Consider the following 14399-nt stretch of genomic DNA (forward strand, 5'->3'; position numbering starts at 1 on the left):
ATTTATTGAGGTATTTTTGTTAATATTTCATTTAACTTATTCTCTCTCTCTCTGTATGCCTTTGTTTAGTAAGATGAGATAGTTAATGATTTGTATTATCGTCCATGTCATGCCCAACGTAAATATTCATATTGATCATCCTTTCAATTCTTGGATACAAGAAGAGCTAAAGAACAACACAATTACCATGGTGGAGAATATCAAGTTTCTAATTAATAAGCCCAAACAAACAAACGTGCTTCTTGAGGGGCTCTTTGATACACTTCACCAACACTCAAGTAAGTATGGTTGGTATTGCTTGCTTCATTTTTTCCGTAGATCAATTATTATTTTTTATGTGTATCACATGATTAGTGAAATATGCAATATACTAATAGAAATCAGTATAATTTTTTGTCCCTTTCTGAGTTTCTAGATGGTTGTCTCAAGTTTAAATTATATTCCCTCATTGTAGCATTCTAATGTCATGCACAATTCTAGCACTTGAGGCATATTAATCAGCTTGGGAGCCAACTATAGGGATAAAATGGGTAAACTTATTTAGAGCGTACATAATGTAGTTGGTATTAGCTATATCACTAGCAAGTGTGGGATCACCTGGATTTGTACCCCATAAGGAAGGGTCGATCCTTCTTTTCCCACGTACTCATGTCCCCCTCCCCTTCTCGATCTCCTGCCCTAAGGGCAGCACATGCTATTGTGTGAATGAATATGAGAGATACTGCTTTGCATGGGGATGTTGCGAACTAGAAACTGCTACCTGCTCTGCTGATCACAATTGCTACTATACACACAAGTATTATGTCTGGAACCTTGAAGTGGGGACTTGCCAGATAGTGAAATCACATCCTTACTACCTTCAAACTTTTAAAGGTATACTTAGCTTTTCCTTTTCCTTTATGTGTGTCTGCATGCCTTCTTTTAGCTTGCTAACATTTTCCATTTTCCCCTCATTATTGCTTCTGACATAGCAAGGGCAATCATTTGGAAGTAAAAGCATCGATGAGTGCACTCTGCTATACCGTGACCGGTTATAGTTACTGATGAAGTCAATGGGATAAGCAGCTTTTTTTTTTATGAATGTGTTCTAAAGCCAGTCAACTTATTTAATAATAGACATCTTTGTCTATTATTTAACAATAGACATATTTTGCCATTATTGTTTTTGTAGTTAGTTCAATAGTCATATCCCGATGCTTTAATTATTTTAGTTGTTTAAAAAAATTGTACAACACAACCAATAGTCAATACAAGTCTTCGATCTTCCCTCCGAAAGGGCTTTGGTTTTAACTTTGGTATATGACATGAGACGTTGTTTTCTTATGGGGTAGCAATGATCCATATCTACATTTTAGAATAGAGGGGTTCTATGAAGATCAATTGTGTGTTATTAAATTGTTATTGTGCGCTTTCATATGGTTTTTAAATTGATTGTGCAAAATTTTATATTACAATCAATGAAATCCTTTCCTCTAGGATTTGGGCACACAAGATATTAGTACTTGGAAATGTCAACATTAGTGTTCCCCAAATATATAGAGCTATATGAATGGCAATACATTGTTCAACCGTGAAATCTAATTACTTGAAATAAAAGATAGTCGATATCATAAGATGCGTTATTTAGCAGCATAATAGACATCTTTGTGTTCGTGTTGGAGTGAAACTCAAATATTTAACAATACAACATAGTTCCAATGCTCTTTTTTTTTGGATAGTGAATAGTTCCAATGCTTGCGTATATAATTTCATAGAACACTACTCTTATGAAACTTAAGAGATTAAGAGATTGCAAGATCAAGAGATTACATAGGTTGTAGGTGATTTGAACTACTGGAAATTAAGTAACCACGGTAGTTTTTGGAAAGTGTTAATTAAGATGAAATACTTATAAACATTCAGTGGTTGTATGTCTTTATTTGTAGTGTGAACTCAAGAGCTTCTTCTCTTAAAATATAAATGTCTTGCATAATTCTTTATTGCTTATCATTTTCCTTATTATTTGAAGTCTAGAATGAAATATGGCAAATAATTGGCGTTAGAAACTTTGACCAATTAATTTACTGTATGAGTTTTATTATAGTTTGGAAGTAAGTTTTTGATACATAGTAATAAAATGAAAAAAATTATATAAAAACGGACCCCGTTCGTTGATCGGGTCCAAAAATCTAGTAATAATCCATGAGCGGAGCGAACATTTTGGGAGAAGGGGGGTTATCTTGAGACAAAACCAACTTGGTTTGGTTTAAATCTGTCTGTCCTCATCTCTTCCTTCTGTTTTTTCTCTTTTTGTCTCTCTCACTCTCCATTTTCCTCTCCCTCTCCTTCTCCATCTCCACTCCTCCATCTTCCTCCCCCACTCCGCTCACTGCACCCCCACTGCTTAGCAGTATACTAGTAATAATACTAATTAAAAAATGAAGCAAAAATGGAAACTAACAGAAGTTAATTATTACGCTGTTTAAGTGGGCATATGTCATAAAATTTGTAACAGTTATAGAGATGCTATCCCTGTACCCGGTTATAGAGGAGCCGGACTCTTCTGAGAATTGCGAGCGATCAGGTGGACAGTGCCAATACAATGGTACTGGTGCTTCTCGTTGCCACTGCAACAATTAATGGAGAGTACAGGGATATAATTTGTCCAAAGACGCGTCTGGGTACATCTCCAACTTCTTTTCCTCTTGACGTTCTGCTCAACTATAATCCATAGATATTCAACAACTAGTATCTTATTTATCCCCGACCTCGTGATTGCATCGCAATTAACCAAAAGGTAAACTCAAATGTTCATACCTCTATCACATCACACAAGGGAGGATTCATACTTTTTTTTTTTATTGTTTTAGTTGATAGAATAGTGGATTTGTTTGGGTATTGAACTTTATAAGTTTTGACAAGGTGTGGACTAAATTTTTTGTTTCGGTCGGGGACCAAATTTTTTAATTTTTGCAATATGGGGAGTTGGGGACTAATTGCATAGGATGTCTAAATTTCTCATATTATTAAATGCAATGGGAAAAGATGAGAAAACCAATTGTACCCAATAACTTGGGCTGTTATCGAAAGTGAAAATAAGATGTGGGAATTATGAAACACCGTGTGAGAAATTTAAACGCGTGTAACTAGTCCCTACATTGCAAAAATTTAAAAAAAAATTGTCTCCAATTTGAACAAAGAAAATAGTTTGGTCCCCACCTTATCAAAAGTTGTAAAGTTCGATACCCATTTTACTTTTTTCGATTTGTTTTCTTATGGTTATTACCTCAACAAACTAGTTTTAGTATTAAGTATTTTTACTTCTGAAAAAATAAATAGTGGGGTTAAATAGTAAGTGATTAGTTCTGGCTCATGCTTGCACTTAGAGCATTCCCAATGCAGGTGAAAAAGAGGAGGACGTGAAAATTTTCACCTCATTTTGGTGCAAAACCAGTGCCCAATGCAGAGGTGAAAAAGATGGTGACTATTTTCTAAAGTTATCCCCAGGGTGAAACCTTCAACCGAGATAGTGGCTGATTTGTGAACTTCGGGCGGGATGTTGGATTCCGTCTCGTGTGTTTGTTTTTTTTAAAAACCGGTTTTTTTTTCCGGACGGAATGTTTCATTCCGTCTCGCGTGTTTTTTCGATTTTTTTTTTCTGTTTTTTTTAACTTCAGACAAAATGCCAGAAGGGATGTTACATTCTGTCTCGATCAAAAAACCTCCAGACGGAATCCAGCATCCCGTCCGAGATTTTTTTTCACTTTTGCATTGCGCAGCTTCACCTTGCTTTTCACCAAAACAGTGATAAGAAAGAGAAAAACTGCCTATGTAGAGGTGATAAGAGAGGGAAAAAATTCAATTGCATTGGGAATGCTCTTACAAGCAAAACTACTGGATGGAAGGTCATGATCGGTAAGTGTACTATGTATATGCTTCACAAAATCCTACTTTCTATTATATTGTTTTTAGGGATATTTAGACTTTGTTCCTAATAATAGTGGGTTTATTAGGGTTTGGTCTATAAAAGCTTAAATATTAAGATTTAGTATTAGTTCTGGTTTTTGATGGTTAGGCAACTAAGTTGATTCTGGTCAATCTATTTGTATTTTTGAAATGGCAATAATACCCCTTGCGTATTTTTGTAAATAATTTAGAGTAATTTTTTTTTTGCAGGAATCCAATCCAGCTTTGATGGTGGAAAAATAAGTAATGGAAAAGGAAGATGGCAGTGAAGTGCCAGATTCCAAAAGGCCTCATCATCAATTAACAACATCTGTGTCTTCCACAACAAACATAATGGCTCGAAGCCCACCCACTTCTCCCGATGAACGTCCTGTAAGTGTCTTCTAATTAATAAATTCACTAATTAATAGGGTTAAACTAGTGCTCGAAATGATTTAGATCGTTTTGCAGGTTGATGCGGTACTGCAATACCAGAATCAAAAGCTAGTACAGCAGTTAGATGCTCAGAAACATGAGTTGCATGATTTAGAAGACAGATTAAGAGAGTTGAGTAAACAGTCTTCTTATGATGATTCTTTAATTGCTGTGAATAAACTATATGGAATCAGGTATTTTCGTTTTTATTGTCTTCTCGTTGCTAAATGGAGAATTGTTTTTTTATTTTGTATTGTTGTTGTGGAACTGTAGTTGGTTGATGAAGACCGCTTACAAGCTATGGATTCTTCTGACCGCTCTAGAGGTATATTAGAATATTTCCATTTTCTTCAGGAATGCTATATATTAATTGCATTGGAATTTTGGTATAATATATCAATAATTACCACACGTAAAGTTCTTATGATATTCTAAAAGAACGCATTTATTGATTTTAAAAAAAAAAACATTCATACTTTGCAAATCTCACTTACAAGTAAATTCTAATGGTTGACAAATAAGACTAAATTCTAATTTGTCAAATAACAGTAGGGATCAAGTTCTAGAAAATGACTTTATTTCTTGTATCAAAGGCTAATTTATATATTCGTGCATGCGAGGGGTATTATTGTAATTTCAAAATACAAGTAGATTGACCACAGTCAACAACCAAAACTAAAACTAAACCCTAATATTCAAGTTTTTCTAGACTAAACCCTAATAAACCAACTATTGTTAGGACCAAAGTCTAAAAAACTATTTTTTTTAAGCTTATAGGTGTCTCTACTGGAGTTAGAGTATTATGGCTCATCATACTCGTTATTTATACTAAGTGATCTCTCATTGGAGGAACGGAAGCAAAAGTCCAACAAATGTGGAAGTGTTCTAGGAGAACTATGGGCACCTTGCTCTACAGACATACAATTATTCAGATATTAAGAAGATGACCAATTCTTTCAAGGACACATTGGGCCAAGGAGGTTATGGCTATGTGTTCAAAGGTAAGCTTCGTGATGACCGCCTAGTGGTAGTTAAGGTGTTGAAAGATTCCAAGCAGAATGGAAAAGAATTTATCAGTGAAGTCGCTACGATTGGCAGGACTAACCATGTTAATGTCGTTGGCCTGCTGGGCTTTTGCAACAAGGGCACCAAAAGAGCGCTTGTGTATGAATTCATGTGAAATAGGTCTCTAAAGGTTAACTACAATGAGAACTCAAGCACCACAACGCCTTTTTGGGATGGGAAAAGCTTTACCGAATTGCACTTGGCATTGCTAGAGGGATTGAGGTTGTAACACCTGCATTTTGCATTTTGATATAAAGCCTCACAATATGACTTCTGCCCTAAAATCTCTGCCTTAAACCAAACTTAAATATAGAAGAATCCAATGGGATGTTTGAGGAAGAAACGACCAAAAAGTTGATCGTAGTGGCTCTTTGGTGCGTACAAACACACCCAACAAATCGGCCTTATATGAGTAAAGTGGTAGACGTGTTGGAAGGAAACACTGATGACTTGGTAATGCCTCCTAATCCTTTTCTTGATCCATCTTCACTATTTTCTTCTTCGTCGTTATAAGAGTTAGTCTACTGCCAAATTTGGATTTGCAGTAAGATATAGTGTCACACTGTCACTACATTAGATGTTCTACTTATGGAGTTATTGTCAACTTATTCAAAACTAAATAAGTGTGGCAAAAATTATCTGTTCTATTTCTGTTTTCATAATACGATCTACAGAACCTTAATGTTGTTGCACAAATTTTTGTAGTGTGTTGTAATTAACGTATAAATTTATGATCCAAGTTCTCAATTCTAGACTTTGATTATGCAAGAAGTCATTGCGGAGACTTGTAGTTTTTCTTCGAGGACATGAAACCCACTCTTCAAGTCTTGCTAACTTCATTTCAGATACCATCTTGAAGTCCCAGCAACGACTTACTACGATTATTATTCATCTCGACGTCACCACTTCAATGACAAATTAGACTAGTTTTTAGAAAGCAAAACTTTAGATCTGTAGTTAAAAATAAAAATTGCACAAAACTGTAACTGCAACTTCAAAGGATTCAATCTCATGACCTATCAAAAAAAATTTCATGACAAATCAATGAAAAGTAGGTTGCTTTCTAATGGCATAAAGATATGTAGTGGAAACAGGGGAGGTATACAGTAATCTTCCTTCTGGAGAGATCAAATCCAATTCCCACTCTTGAAAACAAAACGGAAAAGGGTATAACTATGCTTTAAAATAAGAGCACCTTTGGTGTGGGTGGGTATTACGGAATTTTTTTTGTATAAATACATCCATTTTCTCTATCCAAAATCTTATTGTAGTGCATAGATTACTGTTCCCATACCATAAACAAGTTAAGATGTCCTCATAATAACATCCATGTGAACTATACATATCAAAATCCAGCATGTACATGTTTGTAGTCACTAATCATGCACGGATAAGTGTTTTCCCTTGACATACATCGCAAATGTTGTAGCCAAGACCTTCACAGTATGGACATTTTGTTCCCTCGTCAACCCATTCCAGAAACTGCAAACACATTGAAAATGTGGATGTGAGGCAAAATTATTCAGCGTATGTACCAAATATATATTGATTTTGAAATACTACTCACCTACGGCTCAAAGTTTGGTTCGCCAGTTCCATCACATTCTGAAACAGAATAATGACATTACTAGTTTCAAGTTATAACCAAATTCTAGTTAGGGAATCTGTATCTAGTTTCTTCCTCGTTAACTTTTTAATATGTTAGATACTAGAAATTACCCGTTCGTCACTATTCTTTTGAGGCGTTGGTTTCTTTCAACTACTAATTACTGGTTTATCGAAAAAAAAAAAAAAAAAAAAAAAAACTACTAATTACTAAAGTAAAAGCAATATACATGCATTTCAGATTAAATCTTGTGGTCCGTTCAAGTAAGGTATGTGATATGTAAAGAATTATAAATTCCTAATAATTCAGTTATTTGTTGCACTGTTTCCTAATAATTCGGTTATTTGGATAAGTAGGACTTGTTTCCTACTTAAACTCTGAAGACTTTGTTAGAACACATATCTCGCAATATATATATATTTTTTTTGAAAAAGTAAGCTGGGGTTAAGGTATACCCCCACCTGATATTATTGCAAAAGATTAAACCTTACAATCTAAGCCTCCCTAAGAGTTAGATCATAGAAAGGAGGAGCACAAAGACACTATATCGACAGGCTTCAAACCTAACATACATAAGATAACATATTAGTCATCCTACAATCGAACTTAAGAAAGTAGAGATGATAATCCTACTTTCTAGTCATGATTTCTTTAATAATCTTAGAATGATCCTTTCTAAGATGAGTCTGTGCTTTCTCATAGATGCAAAAGAAACCTTCGCAAGCACAACACACATAAGTAAGTCCCAAAGTATCATCCCAAAACTCTTTGGTGTAGTCTTCAAGATTTCTCATCTTCTTGTTTTTCATTAGCGACTTTACCTTCTTCATCATAGCAAGCGTAGGCTCTATTTCTCCCTGAAGAACGCTCTTGGATCCTTTTGCTTCTTTTTGGCTTCACAAGAGTCCATTGATTTTGATCCTTAGAAGGCTGAGCTCTTATGCAAGCCAATTGTTGGGGCTATCAGCAAAAGATCCGTAAAAAACTCGAGCCTCATTCTCCGAGAGATCATCATCTTTCATCCTCATATCCAAAGAACTAGCCCTTCATACATGTTTTCGTTCTCTACTACTTGGCGGTTGGTTAATCGGAATAACTCTAGGTCGATGACTTTGTGTTGGTGTAACAAGATTACTCTTATCTCTCACGGTTATTTGAAGCTCCTCTTTGCGATTGAGGAGTATCCATAGTTTCACCAATCATATTTACTATAGGAGTTGTTATCTCAAGAGGCACATAAAGTGCTAATTGAAGTCCAATGGAAGGATCGGCTCCAAAGATCATGTCCACTAGTATTGAGCTCTTCAACCACTTGCTCCATTCCCCGAGCACCACTACTACGGCTAGATTCTTCTTCTAACAATGCTGGAAGGACCCACACAAACTATTGGTACCCGACTCTGCAAGAGGAGAGTTCGCAACCGCAGTAACATTCTCTCAGAATGGTTTGGACCACCACTTGAGTAGGAAGTCGACCAATCCTTGTTGTTGTTTCTTCGAAAGCACCAAAGATTACTACTCGACCATTTACATTTCTTCTCGAATCCAAGTATTAACTACAAGCTATTGCATTTGTTTGTACTGTGGTCCAAACTTCATACGTGGGAGCAGAGGAAGGTTTCCATGGATACCGGACACCAATGCTCATTTCCCTCTCACCAACTTCAATACTAACAGATTTTGGGTAGTGAAAGAGTAATGGAATCTCAACACATACCCTCAAAACGCGATAGTCTTTGCTTTTTTTAATGTGGCTTCATCCATACACATGGGTTTCGCTACCAAACTTGCAAGAAAAGATACCCATTTTTCGTCCACAACTCTTTCGAACATTCGACATCTTAATCCATACCGAACAAGAGAGATTTTGTTTCTCATCCTTTCAAAATCAACATTCCAAGGTCCGATAATGAAAATTCTCCCAAAGAATAAAGATTGACCCCCTCTAGAGCCATCTTCCTATCCTCATCAACAAGAAAGGTAAAATAAAACAAGTCCCTATCTCAGTAGTTAGCTCCATCGAACCCTTCAATTTCCAAGCTTTCTCAAGTGAAGCTTTCACATAAGGAAAAGCTAGTCTTTTTTCTAGAAAATACCCTACCAAGGTATCTTTCCACTCCTCAACGCCCTCATCAATGAGGTCTTGAGGTACTACAACTACTCCATCGGTAAGTTCAGGTGTATAAATTCTCAAAGGTGTAGTATTTTTAGAAATACAAGAATTACTAAAAAGAGAGCTCCAAGACATAGGTTGTCTTGAAACCGGTTGAGAGGTAGAATCCCCCATGATCAAACAGAATATTGGAAGAGAAAATTCGGATCTTCTTCAACCTGCGCGGTCTTGAGAGATACCATAAAAGGAAAAAAGAAGAGCGAAGAAGAAGATACGAGTTTCTTACCTACTAACTTTTGCTAGAAAAGGAAACTTTTAGAGCACTGGATCACAGGTTGCAAGATATCCTATCTAACAGCTAGTCGCCTTAGAATCGCCTCAAAGAGTGACCCCATTCTTTTTTTTATTAGAAGCAACTTTTCTCACAATATATTTGATCTCAGTCACAAATTACTTTATCTCATATTAAATCTGAACCACCACTTAAGAATAGAATACCTCGAGATCAGTCTCTTCTATTATGTTAGATTGATAATGAGGCTTATCACTAGTACAATCAATATGGATATTTCTTTTAGAAGAAAGGGATAATGCTCATTAATGCTAAAAAAACATCACCACGCTGGCACAAAAATGCAAGGCCTTAACAAGTTGAATTCTTGAGCGAATAGATAACATACATACCTGTGCATAATATGCGCCCCTCCCCACGACAAGCAATACACTTTGTTGTTGAAATTCCCACCTTGCTTGCTGAAACCTCCTTGTTTCCGCCCACAAGCCTGGATGAATCTTCCCACCGATTCTCTCCAAGAAGAAAGACACGGTGGTGAGATGCCTCAAATTCTGCAACTTCACTTTCCTTTATAACATTCTGCTTTATCTCCAAGACTTCTGTCACAGAAGCAACTGAAGCTCCATTTGCATTCTCCTAGCAGAAAAGGAAAACCTCTTCAATCGTGACATAGAAATTGAGCATTGAACCATATCTTAACAGTGATATTCTTCAGCTTTAGTGCATATGGTTGTGTTATGTCAGTGAATACAACCGCATTACAAGCCAAAAGTAGATACCCAAATCCATTGGATTCCATGAGAAGTACCATTCACATTTTCAGTAGTAAAAACAATTATGTTGTTCATGGGAAGAACTATGGAAATTTTCAATCAACTAGTTCAACCGAAAAAAGGATTCCTTCTACTTTTATATCAGTGTCGAAAAATTATGTAAACTAACTGATGTCGCCCTAACGTTGTTTTCAACATCATTGCTGACTTGGCTGTATACGTTTCCGTAGCACACCGTACAAATGTGTTCATCAAAACCATCTTAATCTTAACAGCATGCATTGGTTGAGGATCCTGAACTTGGTACGTGAGGCAATGGGTTTGGACAAATCTTCATTTCTGGAGCATCAAAATACAATAGTTCTTGTTTGCTGCAAAATGAACAGGTCTTGGGTGTCCTAGGGTTACCATTCATTAACATAGGACTTCAAAATGGACAACCCATGGCCATGTCAGATTATACGTATCTGTGTGTCAAGTTATGTTTCCTCTTAAACTATCCGTTGAAAGGTAAGGCTATTGTTGTTTTCTACTTACTATCTTAAAACCTCCAAGAATATCTTGAAAAGTAAAAGAGCCACATGAAGATACTTTGCTACATTGCACTGGAATAGGTCTAATAGACGACATCCCAACAGTATAAGTAATAGTATCTAACAGCAGGCAGCAAGACATTATAGGCCAACTATCTAACAAACCATGAAGCATAAGCATTAACAAGGTTTCCACTATAGATTAACTAAACAAACCTTTCCGGCTCTTATCTGCACTTACATGAAAGTTAGGGACAACTGCTCCCTGCACCATAAATAACTTTTCCAAGAGTTCATCTGTCATAATTCCATCTTCACAAGCACCTAATGAGGCCTGTCATCGTTTTTGAAGTAGTTAAGTTATATATTGGTTATTACTATAATACTATTCTTCCTTTTCATTTTCTTTCTTCTCTCCTTTTTTTGTTCCTTTTGTGAAAAACAGGATTGAGTTCCCACCATTTTGATGATTTTATAGAGAAAAATGACTGAGCAAGCAACAAATACACCACTCACTTGCCAAGTTTTTACAGCACGTTCAGTCTCACTCGAGAAGCTAGAGAACTCCATATCTTCCTCACCTGAATAAAATCCCAGTTTTTGTAATGCTTCCTGTCATGATCACATCCCTATTAGAATCCAAATTTCACTTCAGAGATTTAGGTTTAACACTTGCAAGTTTCAACTTATAGGTGAGAAACCAAAGAAATTCATGTTACCACCATAACAAAATTGGGTTACTCCTGTCAAGTATACACCCATTACTATGACATTTTAGCTCTATCCTAACTGAGATGCTATCCGGTATAAAGTGCAAGACTGCAAGTACAGACAATTATAGGTGAGAAACCAAAGAAATTCATGTTACCACCATAACAAACTTGGGTTACTCCTATCGAGTATACACCCATTACTATGACATTTTAGCTCTATCGTAACTGAGATGCTATCCGGTATAAAGTGCAAGTACAGACAATTAAGTATATTTGTTTTATAAATTTTATCAAGCGCATTTTCCCTCTTGCATAATGGGTCATAATCAAGTTCTTGTCTCCAACTTTTCATCCTCGCAATTTACAATATATGAGACCCCTTCTGACCGGTTCAAATAGTAAAATGCGCTAAGCATCACCTTTACATCTAATATCCTAAATCCTTCGAAAGTGCAGAATGTTTTTAAATATCTAATTATAAGACCACATGTGATTATGAGAGTTTCAGCTAGTTCGCTCCTTTCTACATGTAAAAACAGGCAAAAATTGGTTATAAGCAGAGCTTACGCAACTCAGAATACTAGGTAATTAGTAATAACACAATGGTCACAAAGCATCATTTCGGTCTTTCTTCACTAGCTTCATTTCTGTGGTTATGTTAATTGTCTTTAGATTATTATTATTCACAAGTGCATGCTACATTCCAATGTACGACTTCTCATCTATAACAAAATTCGCCAAAACATGACACTGTCTGCGCAATTCTTTTTCATCTGTAACAGTTCTTATAAGTGTCATAAAAAATTTATATGGAATTATTCAATTCAAATCATATATAAATAAAATCAATCAATCAACCAAACTCGCCCTTGAAATTTCTTAGCGGAAATGCAAGCAGACCTGCATTGCATGAACCTCCACGCCTTCTGAACCTCCTTCTCCGAAATCAAATTCTTATTCACAGTACTCAAATCCACTTCCTTCAAAACCTTAAGAATGTTATCTACACTCGATACATTCTCCAAAACTGAACTCGAGTTCTGTCTTTCAAAATTCAAATGACCAATCTCTTGAACAAAGTGAATTCTCTTACGGCACTCCAACGTGTCACTTATTGATCTCAGCCGCTGGGTTTGACCACGAGAGCACAAGGTTCAAACAAAGTGGGCCTAAAATACCTCTGACCACACATTATATGGATTTGCTTTGATGAAGTCGTCTATGTTTGATGATAGATGAGCTCTATTATTTGAAAATCGTGTCCACTTCAGCTGCTCAGACGGTGCTTTGGTGATCGATCAGAAGTATAGTTGTCATGTTTCAATTGCTTCAGTTCCTCACTTTCGTCCTAGTTCTCATCGACCTGAATGGAATTCTTCTAGTCACTTCCGAGAATTGTTCAGCCAATTTTAATGTTAATTACCCATTTCAACTTAATTCAGGTGACAGGGTTAACAATTTTGGTAATTCAAATACTGATGATGGATATCCAGGCTTAGTGCTGAAGTGTTTAAACTCCCGTCTGGTCATTAATATCTCCAACCATTACTATGTTGTGCTAGGCATAGATTACGCCCAGAAAGATTTTGATATAGTGGATTTGGATATAGTAGAAAAACCAGATTGTCCTCAACCACGAAAAAATTATTCGTCCACACTTTATTTCTTAACCGGTGTTTTGTCCGAGGCTACCATATTCTACAATTGCACCAACAAATACCCAAAATGTGAATCAGTCTCTCCCTTGTCTAGACAAAGACAACAACAATACTAAACTACGTTCTTATGCTTTCAGTTTCGATACAAGGAACCTCATTCCAGAAGGTTTTAATGGGTACAGTACCTGTGCGGAGAGTGTGGAGGTACCGTATTCATGTACATTCTTTCCCAATTATACCGATATAAACTTAGCAGAGGAATTAAAAAAAGGGTTTAAGGTCGGCTTTTCTTTCCGTGAATGTGAGAACTGCCATAAAACAGGATGATTTTCTTGGTTGCCACTGCCAAAATGGAGGACTGTTCGAGCATGGAATATGTATGTTTCTAATTTCTTCCCCGCTTACTCTCTTGTTTCAACTTAATCCATAGACATAATCCTGATTTTAACAACTTGTGTGTTTACAGCAACTCCATAGTATGGTGGAGTAGAATTCTTACTTGCGTGTATACATCATGTAATGCTGGGTTTGCTATTGCCCAATATTGTCTATCGATTACCCCGTTCCAATTATTTGTTCCTTCATTCTGGAAATATATTCATTCTGGAAACTATTCGTTCTAGTAAATATATTATTGTCTCAAGTTCTCAACTCTAGTTTATTGAACATACAAATTGAAAAAGAAAAATATAGATACATTTGATGGAAAGTAATTACTGCCATGCACCAAATAGTTTATGAATATACCATAGCTTGTTTCTTGATTCTTGTGATCGATGTGAATTGTTTCCTGTCAAGTACATTTTTGTGTATTTTCTGCCCCAGACGACGTTAGGCGTCTTACTTTGTCACATTAATAACGATGTTGTAGGAAACAAGCAAAGCTTACATGCCAATGAACCTAGCTAGACTTCTAGACCTTTATCATCTTTCTACGGAAGGGTACAATATTTTTCAAAGAAAAATCTTTTGTGGGATGTTAATCATGGTCTGTTGTTTGCTATGCATTACTAATGAAAATCTCATGCTTGCATTGTAGGCAACTCCAACATTCATATTTCTACTAGATTATCATCCAAGGGAGCATTTCTTTTTTCATTGTAAAACTAACATGATAGAGTGGTCTTCCCGACAATAAGAAACAAGTTTTATAGTGGTGGATTTTGTATTAAAGCTTGCCATGAGCATAGAAACATTTAATCAACATCTCAACACCGTAGAAATCAATTATTTTGGCATAATTATTTTGCTTCGTCTTCGTTGATGACTGTTTAGCTATTGGTA

General features: G+C 36.0%; 1 protein-coding gene and 1 long non-coding RNA gene across 4 annotated transcripts in view; one reads left to right on the plus strand and one right to left on the minus strand.

The window, feature by feature from the left end:
- Positions 1-14399, minus strand: part of LOC147500830 (protein disulfide isomerase pTAC5, chloroplastic-like) — a 71502-nt gene that overhangs the window by 38213 nt on the left and 18890 nt on the right. For 2 of the 3 annotated variants that reach the window (XM_086562412.1, XM_086562414.1), the window contains exons 2-6: positions 11261-11356; positions 10986-11078; positions 9828-10074; positions 6992-7029; positions 6861-6906 (exon numbers count right to left, since the gene is read on the minus strand). In XM_086562412.1, coding sequence (XP_086418538.1) covers positions 6992-7029; positions 9828-10074; positions 10986-11078; positions 11261-11356 — 474 coding nt within the window. In that variant the 3' untranslated portion in view covers positions 6861-6906. Of the gene's footprint in view, positions 1-6860; positions 6907-6991; positions 7030-9827; positions 10075-10985; positions 11079-11260; positions 11357-12357; positions 13697-14399 lie in introns of those variants that run through there. The other variant, XM_086562413.1, reaches the window with a different exon arrangement.
- Positions 4181-5996, plus strand: LOC147500833 (uncharacterized). Its single transcript, XR_015194766.1, has 3 exons — positions 4181-4317; positions 4396-4684; positions 5137-5996. It is a non-coding gene; the product is annotated as an uncharacterized LOC147500833 (long non-coding RNA).

The sequence above is a fragment of the Coptis chinensis genome, chromosome 5 (genome assembly GCF_015680905.1).
Source record: "Coptis chinensis isolate HL-2020 chromosome 5, ASM1568090v1, whole genome shotgun sequence".
NCBI classification, from domain to species: Eukaryota; Viridiplantae; Streptophyta; class Magnoliopsida; order Ranunculales; family Ranunculaceae; genus Coptis; species Coptis chinensis.